At 40.9% G+C, this 27438-nt stretch overlaps 1 protein-coding gene across 4 annotated transcripts in view; it reads left to right on the top strand.

The window, feature by feature from the left end:
- The window catches only part of dock7 (dedicator of cytokinesis 7), a 47635-nt gene extending 21262 nt beyond the window's left edge, over positions 1-26373 (top strand). The window contains exons 17-50 of one of the 4 annotated variants that reach the window (XM_069680053.1): positions 192-330; positions 1107-1208; positions 1413-1499; positions 2254-2485; positions 3957-4121; positions 4745-4914; positions 7586-7675; positions 9403-9498; positions 9631-9771; positions 9995-10108; positions 11134-11301; positions 11557-11696; positions 12432-12601; positions 12923-13101; positions 13193-13375; positions 13960-14095; positions 14391-14487; positions 15433-15450; positions 16421-16517; positions 16635-16769; positions 16888-17040; positions 17541-17699; positions 17838-17938; positions 18050-18242; positions 18373-18516; positions 18735-18866; positions 20199-20213; positions 22986-23111; positions 23221-23310; positions 23422-23658; positions 23854-23997; positions 24105-24211; positions 24475-24642; positions 25491-26373. In XM_069680053.1, coding sequence (XP_069536154.1) covers positions 192-330; positions 1107-1208; positions 1413-1499; positions 2254-2485; positions 3957-4121; positions 4745-4914; positions 7586-7675; positions 9403-9498; positions 9631-9771; positions 9995-10108; positions 11134-11301; positions 11557-11696; positions 12432-12601; positions 12923-13101; positions 13193-13375; positions 13960-14095; positions 14391-14487; positions 15433-15450; positions 16421-16517; positions 16635-16769; positions 16888-17040; positions 17541-17699; positions 17838-17938; positions 18050-18242; positions 18373-18516; positions 18735-18866; positions 20199-20213; positions 22986-23111; positions 23221-23310; positions 23422-23658; positions 23854-23997; positions 24105-24211; positions 24475-24642; positions 25491-25533 — 4471 coding nt within the window. In that variant the 3' untranslated portion in view covers positions 25534-26373. Of the gene's footprint in view, positions 1-191; positions 331-1106; positions 1209-1412; positions 1500-2253; positions 2486-3956; positions 4122-4744; positions 4915-7585; positions 7676-9402; positions 9499-9630; positions 9772-9994; positions 10109-11133; positions 11302-11556; positions 11697-12431; positions 12602-12922; positions 13102-13192; positions 13376-13935; positions 14096-14390; positions 14488-15432; positions 15451-16420; positions 16518-16634; positions 16770-16887; positions 17041-17540; positions 17700-17837; positions 17939-18049; positions 18243-18372; positions 18517-18734; positions 18867-20198; positions 20214-22976; positions 23112-23220; positions 23311-23421; positions 23659-23853; positions 23998-24104; positions 24212-24474; positions 24643-25490 lie in introns of all 4 variants that reach the window. The other 3 variants (XM_069680052.1, XM_069680054.1, XM_069680055.1) reach the window with 3 other exon arrangements.
- The last annotated feature ends 1065 nt before the right edge of the window (positions 26374-27438 follow it).

Here is a 27438-nt window from a genome sequence, read left to right as displayed (position 1 = left end):
TTGGACTGACTGTTCAAAAACATGTTCTGTTTTGTGCAAACAGTATTAAGGAGGAAATGACCCCAGAGCAGGCAGTCAGTAGAGAAAAGCAGTTCAACCCTTTTATACTTCATGCACAAAACAAACTGTTATATAAGCAAAGTTTGAAAACACTATTGGCGTTGAGTATTAATATTAATTGTTGTCAACAGATCCCCTGACTTTCATGATGAGGTCAAGATCAAGCTCCCTGCCTCGCTGTCAGACCACCACCACATTCTCTTTACCTTTTACCACGTCAGCTGCCAGCAGAAACAGAACACTCCATTGGAGACCCCTGTGGGATACACGGTAGGAAACAATCATGGATACATATACAGTTACCTTAGAGGCAGTGATCATGAGATGATTTGCATTTACACTAATGCAATGTTCATTCAGGCGTTGGTGTTAAAGTAGTAATCTTGAAGATCTCAATTTCGTGCTCTTATGGCACTAATTACGGGAGCACACTTCCCAGATATCCAGACAGCGTTGCATGTGTGACGTCCACGGTTGGCTCCGGTTGTAACTCTTGATTTTCCTCACTGACGGTCGCTTTCCTTTTCAGACTGTTTGCTTCATCTGAGCGTCGAGTTTGTTTCTTTTTCTTTGGATTTTCACTTCTTGTTGAAGTTGTATCTGTAGTCATCGATCTTTTCTTTGTCTGTTCAGCCATAGTAGATTACTGTTTACTTGCAACACTTGCTGAGACTGGAAAAGCAGCCACTTTACACACAAGTGTGTTTGTTGCGTTAGCTCCGCCTACCCTCTCTGGCAGACCAACCTAGTTGCCACCCAGTCCATAATACTGCAAATGCAAAGGCTTTCAACAGTGTTGTGCAATAGATAGTGACTTAACAGACATTTATTTAAATGAAAATCTTCAAGGTTATCACTTTAACTTAGACTTCCTCTTGCATAAGAGTATTACACACACTTAAGGTCATTCTTTCTTCCATACAAGCACACTCCATCCAATTTTAGACAAATGTACAATCTACATCTGAAGCTTTAAAAGCCACAGTGCTATTAAAGAATTACCCTCTGTGTTCTCTTTTGATCTATTTTTCTCCCTCTGTCTGTAGTGGATCCCCATGCTGCAGAATGGCCGTCTGCGGACAGGACACTTCTGTCTGCCTGTGTCTCTGGAAAAACCACCACAATCATACTCTGTTCTCTCACCAGATGTAAGACACACTTTATTTTACAGAATGCAAGTGTTTTTAAAGTATGAATTAATTAAAGTATGAAGTAAAAGTAAGCAAAAATGTACATAAACCATCATATTGTCATATTGCTGCTTTTTAAAAGGCTTCAGAATCTCAACCTTCCACTCTATTGTTCATTTTTAAAATGCCAATGCATTTCACTTGGCTGTTATTGTACTACAGGTTCCTCTCCCAGGAATGAAGTGGGTGGACAACCATCGAGGAGTATTTAATGTGGAAGTGGTGACTGTTTCAACCATCCACACACAGGTAACAGTAGTGTGTGTAGTAGTATTACTCACAGTGTTTTGACCTTTAATTAAACTCTCATCCTCCTAACTCTGTCTCATCGTCCCTGTTGATGTCATCGGTCTATATCTGATCAGAGGGAAATGCTGCTGCAAAAATAGACCCTTTCCTGCTTTTTAGTTTTGATGTAATATTAGTTGCAGTAGAATAATTTCAAACATCACACTTAGGTTATCCTATAAAATTTAAATTACAATAAAAAGAAACAAACATGTTGTTTTCACTTCAGAAACCTGATCCTTCCCTCCGTGCAACAGTTCATTAGTGGGTGAACCTTGCCCCGCTAGTAATTTACTGGGGTCTACTCCATCTCTGTGTTGGGTGGGTGTGGAGGGCTTGACTGTGGTCCCTAGGAGCCTAACTGGGACTAATGTGCTCATAAATCACTGCTCCTGGCGCGGATTAGACTTGCTGGAGTTTGCCGTGTTCTTGTAGTAGCCTTCGTTTTGTGGTTTCACTTTGTGAGCCAACTTGAGACCAGTGGATTCAAGCTAACTCTTATTTGTTGATCCACTTCCAGCTTTTTCAACTTAGACTTTTTCTACCTTAAACATTGCTGTGATTTATTTCCCTCTAAGCTGGCTCACTTCTTCTCTGCATCCATCTTTATCATCCTTATCTCATGTTTTCTGTCTGTTCTTATCCCCTTTCCTGTTTTGTCTTGTATTTCTTTTGCCAACTAATAATTAATTCTCTCCTCTCTCTCCCTATGCAGGACCAGTACCTTGATAAGTTCTTCGCCTTGGTTCACGCCCTGGATGAGCACATGTTCCCGGTCAGGATAGGGGACATGCGCATCATGGAGAACAACCTGGAGGCCGAGCTCAAGTCCAGCATTGCGGCTCTTAACTCTTCCCAGCTGGAGCCAGTGGTTCGATTTCTTCACCTTTTGCTTGACAAGCTGGTGCTGCTCGTTGTGCGGCCGCCGGTCATCGCTGGGCAGATAGGTATGTTGTTTTATTACACATAACTGATAAGCCATAGATCACGTATTGATTTGAGTCCAGCTTGGAGGTGTTAATCTCCCTAGTGTAGTAAGGTATCAATTTTACTACTTCGGGCTGTAGAATGTAGCTGTAGTTGTAGTTTATATGTATTTTTTCTTTTACAGAGAATATGAATAGAAATTACGGTTTAAAGCTGAAATTTGGGCATATCAACAGTGCTGCCATTTGCTGCATATGTTTGGTCAAGTTTTGGTTTGTCGCCACTGCAACTGTTTCCGCCCTAAGCTATAAAATAAAAGATGTCAATATGAACAGTTTTTTACATTTTGAAATTATTATGTCATTATGGAATAAAGTTTATTTTGTAGGGATGGCATATTCAAATATTCTATATTTTATTAAAAAAAATAAAGAAATCAGATATCCAGTTAACCTCACTACAAAAAGAAAAAAGAGTGTAGTGCACTCATAATGTAGCCTGTAGCGGACCAACCATGGGGGTAGAGGCTGCTGCCGCCCCGGGGCCCATGCTCAAGGGCGGCCCCCTAATAAGCTACGTTTCAGCCATAGGATCCTATAGTACACCCAGGCCAAAGCGGCATGGCGCACATCTCTATTTTTCACCCGACGTAGTCTGTCTCTGCCATTTAAAGGGCACATTAGTAACACTGACATACATCTGTGAGTTCACAGCACCTGAGTCTCTGTTTGTTACTCACACAGGGATGCACAGTAGCGCTCTTCCTCATGAGGAAATATCAATGTATTTGCTGACACAGTGAAATGAAGTTGTTTATGGGACAGAGGACTGTGAGACAGCGAGCTATTGTTTCCCTCGTCTCCTCACATCATGATACTGCTTTCGGTTTGGTACCTATCTGGTGATGCCAGAAGACGAGGACTTGCTCGCCGCTGCCTCCACACATGCCTGCTTCACCTCGGAGAGATTCCTGCTTGAGTCCTGCACAGGCCAAAAACAGCCAGAGACGGACATAAAGCTCTCCATCATGCGCGCTCATTCTGATGCACGCTCTCTCTAATACACTCAGAAACAGACACACACTCACACACACGGAACTGAGAATTGAAATGAATTACGCTGCTGTGCCAGGCATGTTTTTTCTTTATTTCTACTATTTACACATTTTAAATGACATTGGTATACACGTTTAATGAACAATATGTGATTGATATAGCCAAATTAATAATATTTAATGAACTTTAGGCAAAAAAAATCCATAAGCTACAGCTATAGTCCAACACCCACGTCGTATAGAATACTCGAAAATCCATGCCCATCCCCACTTTTTTTATGTCTAATTTAGTGTGGGTCATACAGTGCAAATAAGTACTGTAGCAATGTGTGTATTTAAACTGCTCTTTGTTCATGTCTGTAATGTAACACATGTCACTTTTCTTCTGTCTGTACCTGTGTGTGTGTGTGTGTGTGTATGTGTGTGTGTGTGTTCAGTGAATCTGGGCCAGGCATCCTTCGAGGTCATGGCATCCATAGTGAACCGGCTTCACAAGTATTTGGACACCAGCCAGGACATGCATGGTCGCAACGGCCTGCTGTCCTCCTACATCCATTACGTCTTCCGCTTGCCCAGTGCCGACCCCAACTCACCTTCCCCAGGTATTTTTAATGTCAATACAGTTCACCAGCTCACATTATTCTTTATTCTTTGTCTGTTTTTCTTTTTTCTCCTTTTAAGTTAACTTCATTCAACCCTCCGCTCACCTTCGCTGGGTCTCTATTGTCGAACCTACCTGCCATAATTTTCCTTCTTTTATTTCTTTTTATCTTTTGCTTTTTCCCCTCCTACATCTACTTTGTCTTCTGCCTGCCCAACACAGACCCCAACTCATCCGTAACAGGTACCCGCAACTGTACTAACAATGCGTGCAATTGTTGTTCCCTTTAAAATAACCTTTAATTCTTAATGTTTTATTTATTTTGGATTAAGTATTTAATGTGTGGTATTTCCTGCAATCTTCTTGTATTAGCTAAAAAAGCCAAGACAAGATTGGTTGTAAGTATTGAGGGAAATATATGTTTATTAACTATTCGCTTTTTGTTCCACTCGTGAAAGATGTCTTTTTGATTAGAGGTGGGGTTGCTAGGAATGTACATGTGGGCATTGGTGGCAGAGTTAACATGCAACCATCATATCAGTGAACCTTTTAATAGCTTATTAGATGCAGTTACACCATCACATTCTAGTTACTCCACTTTCCTTTCTCTGTATGTTTTCCCAGGCCCGGGAGGGTTGGGAGGTTCGGTTCACTATGCCACCATGGCTCGCTCGGCTGTACGACCAGCAAGCCTCAACCTCAACCGCTCCCGTAGCCTTAGCAATAGTAATCCTGACATCTCCGGTACCCCCACCTCTCCGGACGACGAGGTTCGCTCCATCATAGGCAGCAAGGTAAGGTCCTCAAATTGTGTCCTCAGTGTCAGACAGCAGCCTATGATTTTATTTATCTCAGTTCTTTTAGAGTTCAGTTGGTTTTTCTGTTAGGGCAGAAAAAGGCGCTCAAATACAAAATGTTCCATGTGGTTCTCATGTGGACGGCAGACATAAATAGTAATGACCTTCAGATATCAGAGTTAAATATTTAACGAAGCTGTAGTCCTGCCGCTCTTATTGATTTGTGATGTATTGTTGACACGCTCATGTAAGGTGATCGTACTGAATCTATAGTTTTTAACCCACATCAGTGCAGAGGCCTTCCATGTGCTCAGTGACCGGGGGACTATTTTATCAGCATGCAAACTATAGCCAATGCGTAAACACAGGATTGGACATCTTATCTCTCTAACCGCTGTAACAGCAACCTGTCACACACTCCTACACATGCATGCCCTCACAATGCACAGTGTGTGCAGGTTGTGAAAGGCGTGAGAGACATTTAGTTCACAGTCACATGAGAAAGCAGATGCTGTCAAGACTATATAATAGTTGTATATATTACAAAGACATTGAGAGAAGCCTCAGTCTCTACTGTTTTCTTGTGTTCTTTTAATGTATCTGTTGTCATATAATTGCCTTGTATGGTTTCCCCACTTTTTTTTTCATTTAACCCAAATGTTCCTGAGCAGTGAGTGAATGCAGCCCGTTGTTTAATGAATGTTCCCTTTGCCGCTAATACTTAACTAAACCTTTCTTCTCTTGTCTCTGAGGGAGGGGGAGTTATTTCTTACACAGAGACAGAGAGGGAGAGAGAGAACCTTTGTGCTTTGCTCCTCTGTGGTGATGATATGGACTTTTTAATTTACTGACAGCTAACCTTTCTTTTTGTTTGGTCCTTTGGCATCTTCCAGCAGTCCTGACCACTGAACCTCTTTAACCTGTCATTATTCCTTCCCTCCTCCTTCCCCCGTGCTGCTCGCTCACTCCCTTGCTTCCTGCCTGCCTTGTGTCCTTTGACCTTGGCACGCCTAGGGCTTAGACCGCTCCAACTCGTGGGTGCACACCATGGGCTGTAAGAGTGCCCCCTGGGGATCCAGCCCTGGGTCCGCTCCAGAAACCATGCAGGTGGTTTTATGAATGCCCCGTCCTCCACTCTGCCTCACTGCAAAAACAGCTCACCCTGTTCACATTGAAGGGATACTGGGATATTTGGAGTTTTGGTTTATTTTTGTACTTTGCCAAGGTAACTTAGGGAATGATTAATGTTGGGGCAGTGCATATTCTACCTCATCTACCTTCAGATTTAAGCTCGTCCAACCTATTATTAAGCTACTTCTCGATGTTTTAAGTCACTTTTTTAGGTTTCTACAAACTATATAGATTATTAAAGAATACACAATGTAACTGTTGTAACACCAAAGACATAAAAGACCAAAACTTCAGTATATTACAGTATTCTGGTAAACCTTAAATCCCTCCCATGTTCCCTAACATGGGAGTCACGGCCGCCTCCATGACCCCCATCCTTCATGCTAGACTCTTAGGTGTCATCACTGTTCATTTATCACATCTAACACCTCCCTTTTTCTCAATACTTGCATGAAAAGGCAGTCTTAATATTTAAGTGGCAGTTATTTATTGCAGCAATTTCTTGAATATAGCTTTCCTTTCTTTCTTGCTATGTCAAGCTCACCTGCTATTCTGGGTTTGCAGTCGTCCGTTATTGCTAAACCCAAAGACACACTGTGACCTGGTTGTGTGAGTGTAATTCGCAGAAGATTGTGGGAGTAGTAGAGAAAAAGTGTAGTGTTAGAAATCATCTTCATCAGCAGAGTAGACTCTTTTTTTAAATCCATTTATATTTCATCTGTTTTTTTTATTGTTTTTTCACTCTCCCTGCTTTAACCTCATAGTCTCTTCTCTCATCTAGAATCCCTGCACGACTCACTACTAACACTACATAACATTCACTTTGTCACTGGAGCATGGTATACCTGTGAGCGTGTGTATGTCTGCCACCTTTACTTTGGATCTTCATGTGATGTGATGTCCTTTTTTTGTCCTCATTTTAAGTTGTCACGACACAAATATGTTTGTTGTGTTTATGTTTGTTTCTCATTTGCAAATCTGTTATTATGTTAATATCAAGAAACCAAGATGATATGTCTGCCTATTGTCATCATAAAATAAGATTACAACATTGAATGAATAGTGCCAACATTGATTAACAATTGAATAACATGGCATTGAACACTAAGTAAGTCTGCCTATCAATGATAATACCTTTAACACAAGACAAGGTTGTTGTTCCCTTATTCCATTTTACATCTATAAATTAATGTATTCACCAGGAGGGATTCAGAATGGCGTCATTAACTGAAAACATGTATTTACTTGATCTCCCAGCCATGCTGCCATTTTGCATCCCTCCTTTAAGGCACTCAAAATACAGTGACCGTTTTAGATTATGGATGCAACATTTTTAAGTGTTGTGGCCCTGTCCTGTGTCTAATTTTTTTGTGTCTTCATGTCTGTGCAACAGATCACAAAACTGTTTAGTGTGCATGTGTGTGTGAGACCCAGCAGACACACTTTCCCTGTGTGCTGAGGGAAAAGGTGCAACACCCTCGCTCCCGTTGCTCCTCCACTAACCTTGTTGTCACCGTTCCATTCATTCCACCCATAGGCCATGGAGCGCTGTGGCAATCGCATGTCTTCGCACACTGAGAGCGCCAGTTTCTTGCAAACTTTAACAGGACGGTTGCCCACAAAAAAGGTAGAGCCACTTGCACTGGGGGAGGAGCCAACCCCGCCCACCTCTGTACACGCCTCCTCACCTGTCTTGTCTGTGGATGTGTGCCTCTCGATTGGTTGATGTCGTATTTGGTGGTTGTGGAGTCTTGTCGAATGCTGAATGTCATTGATCTGCCTCTTGTTCTGAGTGTGACACTGATTTTTTTTATGTGAAATGAATGTTTGTAGTCTGGGAAGTCTCCTTTCATTGTGCACGTTTCACTCAGGCATTGTGCAACACAGTTTGCCTTCTAGGCGGTTTGATATGATCCTACAAGAGGTACTGTACGGGAAATACAAGTACTTGGAGATAGGTAGCCATCAGGGTCTAAACTGCTCTTAAGTTAAAGTCTCAAGGATTTTTATTTAAAGAAATGTCTGTTAAGTCACTATCTATTGCCGAATGAGGTAACCATGGTGATTGAGCCTATGGCCCACTGATGAAAGCATTTGCATTTGCAGTATTAGTTTGCGGCGCCCAGTTAGTGATGTGTTTTCCATCACCCAGCAGTGGTTGGTCTGCCAGAGAGGGTAGGCGGAGCTAAGCGGCTGCTTTTCCGGTCTCTGCAAGTGTTTTGAGTAAACAGTAATCTACTATGGCTGAACATTGAAACAAACAAATCAATGACCACAGATACAACTCCAAAATAAGTGAAAATCCAAAGAGAAAGAAACAAATTGGACGCTCAGATGAAGCAAACAGTCTAAAAAGGAAAGTGACTGTCAGCGAGGAAAATCAAGAGTTACAACCAGAGCCCTTGGACGTCACACATGCAACACTGTCTGGATATCTGGGAAGTCTGCTCCTGCAATTACTGTTTAATATTAAAGAAGGAGAGTCCATGAAAGATTTTTCAAAAAAAGGTCTATTTGCCTGCTTTTTCCCCAGAGCCTTCAACCAGGATTCAAAATTCTCCTCAGTTGTTAATATTTATCGGTCAATTCTCGAGGCCATTGCATAATATGTACAGATCACGATCATCAGATTCTAAATTTGGATATCAACAAATTCCTGTCCCTGCTCATCTTTTTCATCTATCAGCATGATTAAGGAAGACTTGCCAGACTGAGATGAGTCAGTGTTTTAACAAGACTGTCTTGGATGTTGGTTTTGCATAACAAACACTCACCTAAGTAACAGCGATTGATGCATAGTACTTAGAACAATTACATTAAGTACAACTCAGCTATTTATAGCATGAGCAGGAAGTTACTTAATAAAATCCTGTTATTAGCATGGTGATAATGGTATATTTTTATCAATTAACAAGAGTAAAAAAATAGTATTAGGTTATTTTATATAACCTTTAATGTTTTTGTAAGAGTGTTTTAAATGGTTAACCGTTAATGTAACATCTTTAAGTAACATTTTTCAGTTAAACCTCTCTTTGTCTTTAATCAAGTTAATTTTCAGTGTTGGGGGCACCGGAGCTCCCCTGGACCGTATATATTCTCATAAAGCAGTTAACTTAACCCATTTAACTTGTATTGTTATGTTACATGCCCAGTTAAGTAAATAAACTCTTGAATAACACTATATTTACTGAATCGTTCACAGCATGTTGAAATAGGTAGATTGTAATTAAAAATGGACAGTGATACTTCTCCTGGTGCCTCACATTCTCTCCGCCTGGCGTTGTTGCCTCTCCCACTCTGTCCCTCCCTCTCCACTTCTTTCTCTCTGTTTCTCTACCTTCCTGATCTATTCAGCTCTTCCACGAGGAGTTGGCCCTCCAGTGGGTGGTGAGCAGTGGAAGTGTTAGGGAGGGCGCTTTACAGCAGGCCTGGTTTTTCTTTGAACTCATGGTAGGAGACAAACAATTTTTTTTTCAACTAAAAATAACAGCTTTCACTTATATAGATACTCCATGTCTAACCCTGATTCACAGTGCAGTACTTGACAATATCTTGTATTCTTTCCCAACACCTTTACCGTAGGTGAAGAGCATTATCCACCACCTGTACTTTACCGACCGCTTGGAGTCACCCAGGAAGAACCGATTCCCAGAACGCTTTATGGATGACATTACAGCATTGGTCAGCACCATTGCTGGAGACATTGTGTCTCGCTTCCAGAAGGTAAGTAACAGCCTCATGATGTGTTCAGTGGTTCAATGAGGGTTTAGAGACTAATTGCATTATAGGAATTTAGCATTGCACTGTATTTAACAATTTGCTCTGAACTTTGTTTAGTATTTATCTTCCATAATGTATAAAGATATGTTTAAGGTCATTAAGGGATGTCCCATATCATCCTTTTTTGGTTGTTTCATTGACCTCATACAATGTCTCTTCCAATCAGGACCTAGAGTTGGTGGAGAGACTGAACACTAGTCTGGCCTTCTTCCTCAACGACTTGCTGTCAGTCATGGACCGAGGCTTTGTCTTCAGCCTGATCAGGGCATACTGGAAACAGGTAAATATGCCTTTTTTTATGTTCCAGCCAGATTTTATGTTCCAGCCAGATCACTGAGGTCCTCGAATGCTTCTCTTTTAAGTGTTCCTTACGTGTCCCAGACAAGCAACGGCGAGAGAGCTTTCTGTTTATGCTCCTAAACCATGAATCTCACTGCCTCTAGATATCAAAGCGGCAATCTCTGTCCCTATTTTTAAAAGGAAATTAAAGACCTTTCTTTTTAATCTGTCTTTTAATTCGGAGTTATTTTGTATTCCCATTTTTTCAAATTATTTCTATTACTTCCTCCGTCCTTGTTTTAGTCTTTTAGAATTGTATTTGATGTTGTCAATATCTGTTCTATTATGCTGTCTGTTTGTTCCTTTGTGAAGCACTTTGGGTTGCATGCTTATATGTATGAAAGGTGCTATATAAATAAATAAAGTTGAGTTGAGTTTTTTAGATTGACAGATATGTTCTTATCTTTATTTTTACTGTATTGTTTCATGATAAAGAATAATAAGATTTTAGCAGGACTAGTATGAGGAAAGAGAAAGCAGACCTCGATATGTTTCAGCCTGAGTAACTTTGAGTGCTTGATCATGGTGGAAGAGTTTGGTATCTCTAAAAAATTTTAAGAATACGGTCTACATGTGCATTATTTGAAAAGTGCGCTAAGATAACTTCTTTGCAGCTTTACAAATAAAATCGACTTGACTTGACTTTCAGCTATAATTAGATTGAAATATGAAGAATATGCACATTAATTTGTATGACTCCCCTAAAGGTATTCTTCTATTAAAGGTATTTCTCAGAAGCTGCTCATATTGTCCAATTAGTCTATAATCTGCCTCTGTGAAGGATACCTTTAATGCTGTGTCTTGTGATCAATTTAGGATCTATAAATAGCTTTTCAGGTTTCTTCACCTTCACATCACTAAGAATAGTATATTAAGAACATATTTGTGCATTATTCAACATTTCCATTTGTCTGACAGCACATACTGACACATTAAAAACTAATGTGTACTGTTAATGCTCTCCAGGTGTCCACAAAGCTATACGCTCTGCAGAACCCAACCCTGGAGTCTTTGAGGCTTGATTTCTTGAGAATCGTTTGCAGCCACGAACACTACGTCACTCTCAACCTGCCCTGCAGTCTGCTCACCCCACCTGCCTCGCCTTCTCCCTCAGTGTCTTCAGCAACGTCACAGGTCAGACAAAAAAGTGGTGTGGAGAAATTGAAACACCTACATTTAAGACATTCACTGCTGCACTAATTAAACAAATTACACCTTCCTACATATCACAGGTGCTACAGTACAAGTTGTCTTTTCTAACATTTCTGCAACTTTGAACCAAATACAAACAAGTCTTATCAAAATACTTTTTTGTAATACTTGCTCTACTTTACATAGTTATCTTCTTTGTTTTTTGATTTCTTCTGTGTTCACTCTTCTCTCCTCCAGAGCTCTGGGTTTTCCACACATGTCCAGGACCAAAAGATAGCCAACATGTTTGAGCTGTCCGTCCCCTTCAGAGAGCAACACTATCTAGCTGGACTGGTCCTGTCTGAGCTGTCAGTAATTCTGGACCCAGAAAATGAAGGGTATGTATGCTTTTGATGCACATTTCCTACTCGTCTGAAGACTGCTTTTAAAGAGAGTTATTGTCTGTTTAAGGGTCGAAAATGTTGTTGAGTTTGAAGGGATTAGGCATGATGTTTATGGATCGGTGTCATTGTGTCTGTGTATTTTTAACTTCCAAGTATGTAGAGAAAGAAAAGGAATAGGTTGGAGCCTCTGAATCTGTTAGTGATATCAGAGTCTTTTCAAGCATGGGATTAAGTTATAGTTGCACAGTGTTATTTTAATTTCAGGTGGTTCTCTTTGTGCTTTTTAAACTTGCAATGACACACCGTCGCTTCAGGGGCTGAAAGAATAAACTTTTAAATGTAGTTTTTGGTTTTAACTCAATCGAATAGTTAGAGATACAAATGTAAAAAAGAACAAATGGGCCCTTGAAACAAATTATCACTGAAATAATAGGTTGAATTACGTGACGTTAGTTATGCTAGCTAGTTAGCCCGCTAGCTAGCTGTTGCTAGGCGACAGGAGTGTAATTTGTTGAATGCAAGGGTAAGGGCGGGAACAGCTGGTGATGCAAACAGGAAATCCTCTGTAGACCAGACGGTCTCATTTCAGTTCGGCTTTAACGGTTTACGCAGGCTATGAATGGCGCATCCTCTGTAGACCGCCTCCTTCAAAGGCTACAGCCCCTGGATTGCTGGTATCTCTGTTCCTTTGTTTTCCTCCTTTAATTACTTTGTACTGTTTCACTTTAGGATGTTTGGCCTACACAAGAAAGTGGTGAGTGTCGTCCACAACCTCCTGTCCAGCCATGACTCTGACCCTCGCTACGCCGATCCTGAAGTCAAGGCCCGAGTCGCCATGCTGTACCTGCCACTCATTGGCATCGTCATGGAAACACTACCACAGCTCCATGACTTTACAGGTGAGTCTTACCAGAGTTTTCCTCCTGCATTATGAGGCTGGTTGAGACATAATGTGGCAAAAATGACCTTCAATAGCATCTAATCTCAGTTCACCCCTCTCATGTTACTTTTTCTCCTTGGACCCCCAACCTTCATGAAGCTGCCGTCCCTCAAACTCATTTTATAAAGTTTGATATGAATAAAATGTGGTCTAAAAAAACATTTTCACTTATGTCTCCACACCACAATGAGAACTTTACTTAAAATTGTATTATTTCTGTATTTCTTGTGATTCCACTGAATAAGTTGATTTCATTTTCTCTCTTTTATTGTGTCCCTAGAGTCCCATAATGTGTGGGGTCGGCCAGGCGGTCCCCAGGGGACAGCGATGGGCAGCAGTGGAGAAGAGCCAGAAGGAGAGGGTAACAGCTTGATCAGTCAGACTGTCGCAATGGCAATAGCAGGCACTTCCACTTCTTCCCCAATGTCCCGACCAAGCAGCTTCTTGCTCAACTCGCAGGTGAGTCCATCATGCCTCTGTTGTAGTCTTTCCCTCCGTGTCTTGTATCCCTATATCCTTATTTATTCTTCCCATCGGTCCATCTCCCCAGGCGAGTCGTCAGCACGGTAGCTTCTCGGCCGAGTCAAGTCGCAGTCTGCTCATCTGTCTGCTGTGGGTGCTGAAGAACGCGGACGAGCTGGTGTTGCAGAAGTGGTTCACTGACCTGTCGGTGTCACAGCTCAACCGCCTGCTAGATCTCCTCTACCTCTGCGTCTCCTGCTTCGAGTACAAGGTAACCTCAAAAGTGAATACACCCACAGACTCAAAGCACTGATCAACCAATATTATGTATGTTTACGGGCATGCTGAAGGTTGAGGCAACAGCTGTGAGGAGTACTACTAACCAGTCATATGTAACATACCGGATATTGGAACCAGATAACAAATAAAAAGCATGCCTATATTCAACATATTTATGTTGTTTTCGGGCTACTCATGCTACTCGTTACCCAACACGAAAGGATTTGACACATATATTCACATTTTGTTTGAAGTTTTGTAAATCTGCTGTAGATAAGTAATGCACTATCCTCTTTCATACAGAACAAAAGCTTCCCTGCAGTTACTATGCTTTGGTTGCTTAATTTTGGGATCCATAAAAGCAGACAACTTGCTCCTTTCTGCTACAATCATTCTGTGTATTTTAATCCCTTTCTGCTGTGCTATCTGTTTGCTTTGTGCTTGCACATTTCCCTTTAAACTCCTAACCTGCTTTGCTTGCTGGGTGCTGTGCTGCAAATAACTTCCTCGCTGTTTTCTCTGTCCGCTCATCCTCTGCCTCATGGATACAAGGCCCATGTTGTGTTCACCATGCAGGGGAAGAAGGCGTTCGAGCGAATGAACAGCCTGACCTTTAAGAAGTCCAAAGACATGAAGGCCAAGCTGGAGGAGGCCATTCTCGGCAGCATCGGGGCCAGACAGGAAATGGTGCGACGCAGCCGAGGACAGCTAGGTACTGGCACATGTTTTGGCACATGCACTCACACAAATGCATATCTTTAGAAAACACACAGTCAAGTGCCAAGAAAGGTTATATAAACTCCAAATTCCAATTCAAGAATTAGAGTTTGTACCTTCGACAAATAAGGCAACAAATTAATATACAACCCCCCCTTACACATGCATATAAGCTGCACATACAACTGAAACTTCTGATAGATTCAGCCAAAGTTGGTCACGTTTTACTGTGCACACATTACCTCTTTCACCACCGATGAAAAGCAAATACTTGTTTCTCCACAATGTAGAGCGGAGTCCATCTGGCAGCGCTTTTGGCAGTCAGGAAAACCTTCGATGGAGGAAGGACATGACCCACTGGAGGCAAAACAGCGAAAAGATGGACAAGTACGCTCTCACTTTCCTAATGCTTACTTTTATGTTAAAGAATACCCCAAAATAAATTCTTATGACACTCTATGACCCTATTCCTACCCTATTTTAAATTATCATCTCCATGTGTAGTTCTTCTCCATTTTCATATGTCAAAGTTATAAGTCATTCTGGAGAATAAACTAATGCATTATGTACATAGACTGTGTCAAAGACGTGGATGTAGCCCCTCTGACATCACTGTCGCCATCTTGGACGGATATGAATTGTTACATCTCTATCCGGGTTAAACGGCCACTGTAGAAGAGGCTTGTCAATCACAGGTTGCCATGCCAACCTCTCACTCTATTGAAGAGGCCTTGAAACTAGGGTTTGAGACCATTTAATTTGAGGAAAATGTTAACTGGGGTAAGAAAAATCTAAGAAGTAGGCTAATTTTCCCATCTGGTTTCATGCAATCAGACCTCTTTTTGCAATGGAGTCTCCCCCTGCTGGACACTACAAAGAATGCAGGTTTAGGAAACTTGGGAAGCTACACATTAAAAAACAGAGCCTCCCACCAATTCTTATGTGTTCAAGTGTGAAATACAAGTTTGAAAATGATCCTTTAATCCTATCATCAGGGTATTATCACTAAAGTCCATTCTAGTCATTATCACATACCATCATCACCTCTGCAAAAGCCCATTAAATCATTGTTTTTGTCCATAAGTTTGTTTACATTGGAACAGAATCAGATTATAAGTGTTTAAATGTCCATATTTGCACAGTAACTTCACATGTCTGTGTTGCATGTACTTTCTACAAGCTACAGTTTTGTATCTTATGCCACTTCTGTCATATGGTGACAAAACATACAACGCTTTGCTTTGTTTGGTTTGTTCATTTGTAAATTCAGCTCCAGCCTTTGTTTTTTGTTAATTTCCATTTGTTTTCTCACGTTGCTGTGTGTTTATGTAGGAGTCACAGATCAGTCAGGTATTGTATGGTCCACATTTGCTGTGTGCTCCTTTGGATTTCCCTGCTGCTTTAGCTCCGCATTTATGGTGTATTCACATGCTTGTGTGTAAGCAGTAAGATAGTTAAAATGAACACAATAAGATTATAATTCATCTCCTCCTTAACTTGGCTTTCAACATTCTTGATTTGCTAAATAATTTTGCATTGGTTATTTATCGTTGCCACTAATGCAGCCATTTTGACTTCTTAAGCTCTCACATGCACATGAATGCACCAACAGAGGTCCCTTTATCCTGGTTCTGACCCTTGAACCCTCCCCCCCCATCTTATCAGTCCCTCTGTCCTGGTAACAATGTCTGTCTCAGGGTTGGTTAGCGGTTGCGGTGGGTCTGTTTTGCTTCTTAACCAGTGTGCTTCTTGTTTTGGGGTTCTGACGCGTGTGTCTCTCCCTGGTTGCTTCCTTGGCAAAAGAGCGAGATAATTGTAGCAATATCTCATGTTTGTCATAGATTCTTTGTTTGTTGTTTTAAAAAAATAAAATGCATTACAACATAGTTTGATACATTTAAATGTTGTATTTTGAGGACCTGTAGATATACAACATTTAGTCCAAGTGTTCCACCTGTAGACCAGGAGTGGATTACTTACCTACTCACACACTAAATAATGAAGAGTAGCCTCCTTAATGCCTTCAAACCTCTGAAACCTTTGATGAAGGAAGCTATAGGTTTTGACTATCAGCATGTATTGTTTATCTGGATCATTGGATCAAGTTTGAGGTCTAATCCTCGTAGGGTAGGGGACAAGGCAGCCTGAAATACATTTCAATATGGACAGACAAAACCACTTTCTACTTTGTTGTCGACTGTGGACAGTGGCTTGCATGTCTTGTCTGGAAGCTCATGCAACCTTCAGGGGTACAACATCAGTATCACAGTTTTGTTGTCGTCTGCATTTTGTGACTTGATTTCTTGTTTCTTGATTCTAGGACCAGAGCAGAGCTGGAACATGAAGCACTTATTGATGGAAACCTGGCCACTGAGGCCAACATCATTATTCTTGATACTCTGGAGATCATTGTGCAGGTATGCAAGTGAACATGACACTACGTTTACCCATGCATGACAGCAGGGTTCACAGTACTCGTATCATTTTTTAAGTTATTTGTGTGTTGATATACTCCTATTTCAACCTTTTCCCAGACGGTGTCAGTAACAGAGTCCAAAGAGAGCATCCTGGGTGGCGTGCTGAAGGTGTTGCTCCACAGCATGGCCTGTAACCAGAGCGCCCTCTACCTCCAGCATTGTTTCGCCACACAGAGGGCGCTTGTGTCGAAGGTGCGACCACTGCACTTTTATTTATTAAGAGCTTCACATGAGATGATCCTTGTAATTTTCTTCCAGACTTTGTCCTTGTATTATGTTGATATGGTTGTATTTCTCTCTGTCTGTGCAGTTTCCTGAGCTGCTGTTCGAGGAGGAAACGGAGCAGTGTGCTGACCTGTGTTTGCGATTGTTGAGGAGCTGCAGCAGCAGCATAAGCACCATCAGAGCTCACGCAAGCGCCTCCCTCTACCTCCTCATGAGGCAAAACTTTGAGATCGGCAACGTGAGTATGAGTGAAAAAACTAAAGGTTGACAAACCAAAATGTGGTCCTATTAGATCTGTTGCGACATGTGTTCATGAATAATTGCTTGTAAATGTTAAAGACTCCCTCAAGGGAACTTTTCTAAGAGCTTCTACATTATTTAGGTGATGAAAGTAAAAAAAATAACCTTGCCTGTTCCAAAGATGCATCCAGAAATAACCTCAAATTGAATCTTAAATGTAAAGAAGCCTTGGGAAGACATGTGTTTTGCAAGACCTTCTTATGCTGAGAACATGTTTGGTAGTTGGCCAGTTCTTAACTATATTCTTGTAGTGTTTTTTAGAGATAGTTCAGGCAGACGTTTCACACGCAGACCTTTTGAAAATAACTATCGAGCTAAAAGACATCTGCTCCTCAGACTGCTTTCTTCACCATCTATCTGTCACAAGAAAGCCGGTCACCTTTACAAAATATAACTTAGTACTTTTAACATTTCTGCTATTTGTGTTTGTAATTTTAGAACTTTGCAAGAGTGAAGATGCAGGTGACCATGTCTCTGTCCTCGCTGGTGGGAACATCGCAGAATTTTAACGAGGAGTTTCTGCGTCGTTCTCTAAAAACTATCCTCACCTACGCAGAGGAGGACCTGGAACTGAGGGAGACCACGTTCCCAGATCAGGTACTGAGTAATCCATCAAACTAGAGGACTGTTGACTCACTGAAAACTTTTTACAAATGTACTCCACCTCATCTGGATTTGTAAGATAATGATTGGTGAAGCATTGACTGAGGGTCTCTCTTTTTCTTTTGTTTCTAGGTCCAGGACCTTGTGTTTAACCTGCACATGATCCTGTCTGACACAGTGAAGATGAAGGAGCACCAGGAAGACCCTGAGATGCTGATAGATCTCATGTACAGGTACAGACTGCACTTTAATCGCTTACACGTTTATTTCTTAACTGCGATTATCAGTAAGTTTGGTATTGGTTGGCTTTATGTCTGAGTCTTTGCCTTTTTGTTTCTATCCAGGATTGCCAAGGGTTACCAGACGTCACCAGACCTGCGTCTGACATGGCTTCAGAATATGGCTGGAAAACACTCAGAGAGGAACAACCACGCTGAGGCTGCTCAGTGTCTCGTGCACAGCGCTGCTCTGGTCGCAGAATACCTGAGCATGCTGGAGGACCGCAAGTATCTGCCTGTGGGCTGTGTCACCTTCCAGGTACGGACTGAACCGGATACATTTAACATGCATGCAAATAACTTTTTCACAATAGATATGTCTGCTGATATGTGCGCTTGTATTGTTGTTCCTGTATTTGTTTATATGTGTGTACACCCGTGTGCTCCAGAATATTTCCTCCAACGTCCTGGAGGAATCTGCAGTGTCGGACGATGTGGTGTCACCAGATGAGGAGGGCATTTGCTCGGGGAAATACTTCACTGAGATCGGCCTCGTGGGACTCCTGGAGCAGGCTGCTGCCTCTTTCTCCATGGTGAGAAGTGATGAAGGATGGATGTTGACAATTACCAGTCCTGTCATATGCTTAAAAATTGCAATTTTTGGAAGATATTAAACATTTATCCCTTGTTTTATACCTGTAGACAAATAAAAGGTTACATCCCTGCTCCCTTACAAAATAACGAACAGCCTTCTTAGTGCCTTCAAATCTCTGAACCCTCTGTCTCTACATTTTCTCATTCCCCTCTCCAGGCGGGCATGTATGAGGCTGTAAACGAAGTGTACAAGGTACTGATCCCAGTCCACGAAGCCAACAGGGACGCCAAGAAGCTAGCCACCATTCATGGTAAACTACAGGAAGCCTTTGGCAAAATTGTACATCAGGTAAACACACACACACACACACACACACACACACAATGTAAATCCCCTCTTCCACACTAGGCTTTAATAGCTGGAGGGGCAAAGATGACACTGGATTTATACACAAACTGAGAGGGGAAAGTATTTTTATCTCAACGTGACCCAGATTTGATTTTGTGTAAATTTCCATTATCAGCCTCTGGCTACAAAAAGATCAAATCTTGGTCACAAAAGGTTACAGATGATTATTTTTCTTTGTTCACATCTAAATTTTGTAGTATGGATTATGTGTGTAACAGAATAGCATGTTCCAAGATCTTAACACGTGAAACCACACCGTCACAGTGACGTAGTTTTTTGCACAGGTGCACTTCTGTCGATAATATTACATCTGTCACATTTATGAGCGCAGTGTGGAGGAGTTAGGTTTCTTCCTGCAGGAATTTATAAGACAAAATGTGACAAAACAAAGGTTGTTTCATCCACAGTGCCTCAGAATACTTTATCTTCATGGTCTTGACACAATAACAACACCAAACCCAACTGGAAGTATAATGGAAATGTAGTTATGTATCCTTCACACAGACACAGCTCTGCATGCTTTTATTATTTTTGTATTTATGTATACTTTGTCAGATACCTTGCATGCCTTATTTATCTGTAAGGTATGAAACAGACGATGCATGGGATGCGGGAAGAGACCTGTTGGTTTTTTTAAAGGCCAGTTGTGTGACTCCTAATGATGATGTTAAGTTACAGCGTGGGCACGGTTACAGTCGTCTGGTGTGCTGAACAACTGCTTTACAAAGATAAATAAGGATCGTTGGATCATTTCATAGACTGTATAGAAGAAGTGGACGTAGCCAATGTCCAGTCACAAGGAAAGTGTGCCCTGCCTTAGTGTTTATTACACTTTAAATGGGACCATTCACAAAATGAATATGATGCTGTATTGAAGAACAAACTGACACCATAAACTCATTAAGGACATGTTTATTGAGGTAATAAGTGAACTGAGAAGTAGGATGATTTTCTCATAGACTTGTTTTGGAGTCTCCCCCTGCTGGCCATTAGAAAGAATGCAGGTTTTAGAAAGTTAACTTTTGAAACAAGAGGCTACATCCACTTTTTATATACACTCTATGAATCATTTGAAACCTTTTGTTGTTTGTTTATCAGTTGCTCTGCTCTCCAGCTGAACGCTAGTAACCTGGATTAGCTTCATAGTCTTTTCTCCTTGCTGTAACATCACAGTGTGCTAATGCAACACTGTGTGAGTGTGTGTTGTGCGTGTGTCGGGAGGGGTGTATGTGTGTTGTCGTTCACTTGTCCTGTATTCTCTTTGTCACACAGAGTACTGGCTGGGAGGTAGGTGGCTAAACGGTTCCTGCTTGGCCCTGCTTATGTTGTTTATCTTTTTGTGCTGTTGTTTTTATTTACTCTCATCTTTTTATTTGCTAGCCGCGGGCATTCAGATGCTCTCTTTGCTTTGTTACATACATCCAATCCATTAACACCTGCAGACAATGCCAACTGTCTGCCCCTTGCTGGGGACACTTTGCTGTACAGGCAAACACCCTCACTGTTTCCCTCTCTCCTCCTTCCTCTTCATGTGCAAGAGGAGCTTGTTTTTCTATAACGTGACAGTGTTGGCAGGCTGTGCATGGGAGCCACAGTGTGACACTAATTACCGAAGTCTCAGTGAATGCATCACCCGCACAGTCCACACTTCCTCCTCGTCCTCATCTCCTGTCTGTTTCTGGTGTGTCAGTCAGAACACACTCATTGACTGACACCGTCTGCTGACACACTTCATCTCATCTCATCTTCATCCACAGGGCTCGATTTCAGTGCACAGTTTTTTACACAAAGGGTTATCTGTCAGCTTCCCTCCTTAAGCCGTTGGTCATTCTGTCCGCACACCATTAAATGAGCCTTCTCAAACACAAAGAGGTGCAGTTTGCACTGGGTCAAAGCTGGAGCCAAATTCCTGTTGCAGCAAGAGGGTTCAACTCACAGTAATCTCAGATTACTTGATTTATCCCTTTAGTTTTTGATCAGTTCTTATTCTTGCCTTTTCTTTTTATAGTTCAAACTAAATCGACCCCTGATTTGATTTTTCATCCATTCTGTTCCTTTGTTAACAGTATTAACCTCTGAGTTCTCATGGTTTGTTGCATGAAACGGACAAAGCACTCCGTGTTTCTGTTGGATATGCACTGAGAGTGCATGTTGTGCTTCTGGAGGCGGTGGAACTTTAATCTCTCACTTTCTTTTTTCTTCGTAACTGTCTACCTTTGCATGGTTTGGATCCTCCACAATGAGTTTGTGTTATTTCTCTGAATTAGTGGAGATATTTTTGTTGTGTGTTAGTTTGTGTTGTTTTTGAAATTCTCTGGAGGAACCCAATCCTCATTAAAATTTGTTCTGTTTTCTCCTTTTTGATTTCCCCGGTTGCCGACCCTTCCTTCCCACTTTACTTAATTGTGTCTTGTGGTAAGTTTCTTAGTTTCAGGGCCTCTTAAATTTCTGCCAGCAGTTGCAGTACGAAAACACTTTAGATTTGAAACTTTGCTTATAACTTGCAGATACCAAGACAGGTTTTTTAATAATCTTTTACTAGAAATCTCTCCCTTTCCCACATTACACACACAAATATACACTCACATACACTTGTATCAGCCCCATACATTTATGCTTTATGAATTTAAGCCTCTACTTGAAGGTCAAGTTGCTTTTTGGATGTTCTTTAAAAGTAGAAGAATATGTAGAAAACAAATTGTTGTTTTAAAGTCTCTGTGTATCAAGGCCTTGTTAAGACTGGCCCATGCATGAAACACTTTCAGAGTCCATGCTGCTACAAGTAAAGCAGCATTTAGACCAGCTTACTCTTCCCGCTGAGTTTGGAAAGCTTCTACATAGTAAAGCCACATCACCAGCGTACACAGCTCCTGATGCCGAAGTCATTCACCACAGATACCCAAGCAGACAGATTGATGATATCTGGACATAAATACAATAAATTGTTTCATCTCTCTCACAGTGCAGACAGTTTTTTATATGAGAAACAAATCTGATTGAGCTGCAGTCTTAACAAAGCCCAGTACTTCCTCAGATATCACGAGATGGTTGGTTTTGGGAGCCGGTTTGAAGCCGGTCTTTGTTCTACAGAAAACTCTTTTCTCTGAGTTTGTGTGTTCTGTTCCTCTGCTCGTGACTGGGGGCTGATTTATGCCGTATGTAGTAACCTTCTGTTGTTTTAACTTTGAACTGGACTTCTTTTTCTTATAACAGGCAAAACACAGAGACAGAAAATATTCATATTAATTTAAATAACATTAATTTGTGAGTATCTGTTATATGAATATTGTGCTGGCTGGTACAGGAGCATTTTAAAGAGGTTGTTACTTTTAGTTGATGTTCCGTCCTCTGCCTGTTACACTGAGATGTAACACTACACCTGCCTGTCCTCTGTACTTTAGAGTAACTTTAGAGGTGGAATAGCTGTAGAACATACTAATTAAAACTGGAGCATCTTCAACGGATGCAAATCTGTCATGCTTTTTTAGTACTATGCAACTGTGGTTACCATCGATCAAAAGAGTGAACGATCAGCTGGAGGTTGCTGACCTTTTCTTTGCTGCTTTCTATCAGAAACCTCTTAAAACACTTATATAGGCTGCAACACAGAGGACCAAAAAGCAAAAACATCTTCTACAGAATACTGTGCAGATTATGAAACTTGCTATTGAAGTTTGAGCTGTAATTTCTCTGAATGACATCAACAGTTCCTTCCTTCACCCCTGTGCACTACACCCTTAAAGCTGGAGCTGAAGTCTGCCATGTTTGGATGGAATTCCCATCAGAGTATAAAGAAAACAAAACACTAAAAAAGACCCATTGTTTGGTAGCAGATGCTTACTGGTCCATAGTAGATAAGAGGATGTAACAACAGTGATCAGCACTGTACGATTTAAGGGTTTGCACTGTATCCCATTGTGGTGTGTGATGTGGACAATGAAATCTTTTTATTGCGACTGTTTCAAAGTCTGGATACAAATATACACGTTCGTCTTATATGGATTTAATTCCACTTGTTTAGCACTAACATTGATCCTCGTCTGCTCGCAGGACGGAAAGAGGATGTTTGGTACGTACTTCAGAGTGGGCTTTTACGGTTCAAAATTCGGCGACCTCGACGAGCAGGAGTTTGTGTACAAGGAGCCAGCCATCACAAAGCTTGCAGAAATCTCCCACAGGCTGGAGGTAAATGCCCCCCAGTGGGCACCAGAGTTACCCATAATGCCATGAAATCTCTCAATGCAATGTGTTCTTCTGCTCAGAACTAATAAGGCCCTGTGCTATGTTTGCTCAGGGTTTCTACGGGGAGCGATTTGGAGAGGACCAGGTAGAAGTCATTAAGGACTCTAACCCAGTGGATAAGTGCAAGTTGGACCCAAATAAGGTCAGTGTCGGGCAGTGTTCATTCCCACATCACTGAATAAATGGATTCAGTTTAGAGCCTATCGAGCTTAAACAGAAACATCGAAACACTAAACCTTCTTTCTCCCTGCAGGCTTTCATCCAGATCACATATGTGGAGCCGTACTTCGACACGTACGAGATGAAGGACCGCATCACTTACTTTGACAAGAACTACAACCTGCGACGATTCGTCTACTGCACCCCCTTCACTCTGGATGGGCGAGCACACGGGGACCTGCACGAGCAGTTCAAACGCAAGACCATCCTCACCACCTCGCACGCCTTCCCCTACATCAAGACACGCATCAACATCATCCACAAAGAGGAGGTGGGTCAGCGGCTTAAGACACGGTCACAGAAAACAACGACACCACTTTACTTATCGTATTTTCAGCAAAACAAACAGAAGCTTATCCCTACCTGTGGAGGCATCATACTCTGGAGATTAGCTGGTAATAAAAGGAGCTGTTTTATCTCTTTCTGTGGGGTCACTAAAAGTTCTTGTTTGTTTGTCACTTTCCAGATTATCTCCACACCCATCGAGGTGGCGATAGAGGACATGCAGAAGAAGACTCAGGAGCTGGCCTTCGCCACCCACCAGGACCCTGCTGATGCAAAGATGCTGCAGATGGTGCTGCAGGGATCAGTGGGCACAACTGTCAACCAGGTACGGCTCCAAGCTGTGGGGTACATTTTATAAGCATATCCTTTAATCACATTGGCATGTAGGGATGGAAGGCTGCAGAAGGATAATCACATTATGTGTTTCCTCAGGGTCCTTTGGAGGTGGCTCAGGTGTTCCTGTCAGAGATTCCCAGTGACCCAAAACTGTACAGACACCACAATAAGCTACGGCTCTGCTTCAAGGACTTCACAAAGAGGTATGCACGGTGCATGAGGAATCACATACCTGTTGACAGGTGGAACATGTTGGCATACAGGATTTAAAATGGACTCACTATTGCGCGTTCTTTACCAATGACCAAAAAGCAAAACAAGCGCTCCACGAAACTACAAGGAGAGAAAACATTATTTATCCACAGTTACAGGGTTTTTGTGGCATGTAAGCTAAGTCACTATCCAAAAAGGTTCTGCTACTTTAAATAATCTACACGCTTGTATTTGATGGATGTCTCTGCCAAAGGTGTGAAGATGCCCTTCGTAAGAACAAGAGCCTGATTGGTCCGGACCAGAAGGAGTACCAGAGGGAGCTGGAGAGGAATTATCACCGGCTGAAGGAGGCGCTGCAGCCCCTCATCAACAGAAAGATCCCCCAGCTTTATAAACCTGTACTGCAGGTCAACTCACACAGGTACGACTGACCAGGGGTACTAATTCTGTGTGTGTGTGTGTGTGTGTGTGTGTGTGAGAGAGAGAGAGAGAGAGAGAGAGAGAGAGAGGGAGTAAGTGTGAGGGTGTGTTTTTGATGTCAAATTAAATCTTTGTTTTTGCTCCTGTAAAAATCACGCAGCAAACGGACAGCTTGACAAGGTAGTTTGGGATTTCAGACTTAATTTTGTGAGTCTTTGTGATGTATTCGTATGTACTGTTCCCACAATGAGACAGTTTTTAGTTTTGAAGTCCATACATTTAAAGATTATAAAAAAATGTATAGCAATAAAATACTTATTAAGAATTGATAATGATAATCAAATCTAACTAGTAAATCAATATTTCATAACGTTATTTAGTAAATGGATATGTTGATATGAACACTAATTCAAACCACAATTTTTCAAACTATATTAAATGTAAATCATGTAAACAGCATATTCAGTTTATATATTTCAAATGAGGTCCTAATGTGAATGCATTTTCTGCTAAAAATATGTGTAAAATGTGGTTATTATTTAGGCTTTAGATGCACTCTTTGGATATGTATACAGGCCATTGGGGATACATGTTTTTAACAGTGTGTAAACATTTTGCGCATGTAAACATAGTCATGTGTCGACAACCTACCATGACCCATCAGGTTAAAATCCCAAAGGTTTTCATCAGAGAACCTTACATGTGTCATTTACAACAGTTGTCAGGCATGTGTGGGTTTTAACTTCTGGTTTTACAAACACAGATTCCTTTTGAATAACAATGGAAATACAAGTAGAGGAAAGACTAAATAATGCAAGAATCTTAATGCTTGTTTCTTCTCATTTCCAGAGATTCCTTCAGCAGAATGAGTCTTCGCAAGCTTGACATTTGAAGATGAAGAGAATACAGTTACACACACACACACACACGCACGCACGCACCCTCACGCACAAACTCATGACAGAAAATTTGCAATATTAATTTATTCTTGAGTGTAAATAGGAGTGTCTTCAGAGTTGGTCAGTGTTTCAGAGAGCGTGCTAAAAGGAAGGCTAAAAGTGTTGCAGCTTGGTACGTCATTCCAGTGTCTTAATTTGTTTACAGACAAACTGTTACACAACGAGAGGGACAAACAAGTGGATCTTAAAGATTAAACAGATACCTTGGCATTTAGAATTTTTTCTTTGTAAGCCATTTGTCAAACAAGGGAACCACCTCTATATTTGTCCCTGTGCTACCGTTAAAAAGGTACTTATATTAGCCCTCACGGTCTAAGCCAGCAGAATCTAGTGGATGTAAACTAACAAACGACTGAATACAAAGAATGCTCTGCAATCCCTTTATTGGTGTTTTTAAAGGTGCCAAAAAAACATATTTTTTCCGCCAAATTTTGACAAGTATCTGCACAAAAAGGTACGATTTTAAAAGTCAAGGTGTCTATTTAATTATGTACTATGTGTCAAAGATCTGTATTCAATTTCATGTGTGCACTTTTTTTATTACGGTGTAGCAATGCATTTTACAACTTGAAAGATTATGTAATTCAAAAAAAAGAAGAAAACATGCAAAAAATGGTACCATTATTTATCATGATGCTTTATTATTATTATTATTATTATTTTTAGTTGAAAGAATGTTTTAAAGTTCGGTACTTAAAACATCCTTGTATAATTTTATGTAGTTTTGTTTTGTTTATTTTAAATATTTTACTAAATAAATATTTTAATGTTCAGCAGCTTGTTCTCGTCTTGCTTCCTAATGTGTTATTTTTGTGTTCATGTAGGATTAATGTTAGAAAAAAGGAGCAGCAGAGAGGACATGTGAAGGTAAAAACTTTATTGCTTGTAGTATGAACCTGCCATCATTAATCTGGAATGAGGTACAGTTTAAAGGAGACAACGCATTTATTGGATCTGTTGTCACATTAAACCAAATCTGTAAGCACTTAAATTTAACCTTTCTCAGGTTTTATACTGAACTAACTGAACATGATCATATTATTTATGTTGATCATTAACTGATTAAACTCCTGACAAAAAAATGATTAGACTTATAAACACAGCTGCAGAACCTGAGATGAGAATAATTCAAACTACACAGACAACTGCTTACATTTCAAACCCAAAGCTATGAATTCTTATTAAATACAAAATAAACTGTTGAAGCACAAAACAAATGCAATCCCTGATCAATAGGAACGGCATTATTTAGGCCATCAGAGAGACGGACGCATGAGCACAGAAGTTATTTGAGTTAAGAGTTGAATTAAAGACTTCCATAAGTTTCCAGGCCTCAAATACAGTCGTTGGTATTACATTATTTTGAGTTTGCTGGAAAATGACTACACCTAGAATAAACCTGACATTTGTGAAAGTCTAAATGCAAAAGACTTTCACTCCATAAATACAAACTGTCAACACTGGAAACATAGGGATGAAGATTCTGAACTGGGTTCACTTGCTTACTTTCAAACTTCTTTTCGTCAGATAAGCCTGCCCACATGCACTCTCATTACTGATTACAGCTCAAATGTTTTGTGCTCGTTTAAAAGAATGTAATGTTAAGAGCCCTCAGAGGTCATTTCCTTGAAAGTAGGAAAACAGAACTGGAGGTAGGTCACATGCTGTCTCAGTAAGCAGAGATTTCCCTGTAATGTTTTAAACCTCCCTTCTCGGAATTAAAGATCTGAGCCTTTAAATAACCAGATTTGCACATTAAGGGCCCGACAAGACAGAACGCATTTTTGCAGCTGGGGCGGCTTTTTTTGAAATTGTTCAAATGATAGGGAAGATCTTTG

Source organism: Semicossyphus pulcher, unplaced genomic scaffold, assembly GCF_022749685.1.
Source record: "Semicossyphus pulcher isolate SPU_LCO1_2020_fin unplaced genomic scaffold, fSemPul1.0.p SCAF_4, whole genome shotgun sequence".
Classification (NCBI taxonomy): Eukaryota; Metazoa; Chordata; class Actinopteri; order Labriformes; family Labridae; genus Semicossyphus; species Semicossyphus pulcher.
This window is presented reverse-complemented; position numbering and strand designations above follow the sequence as displayed.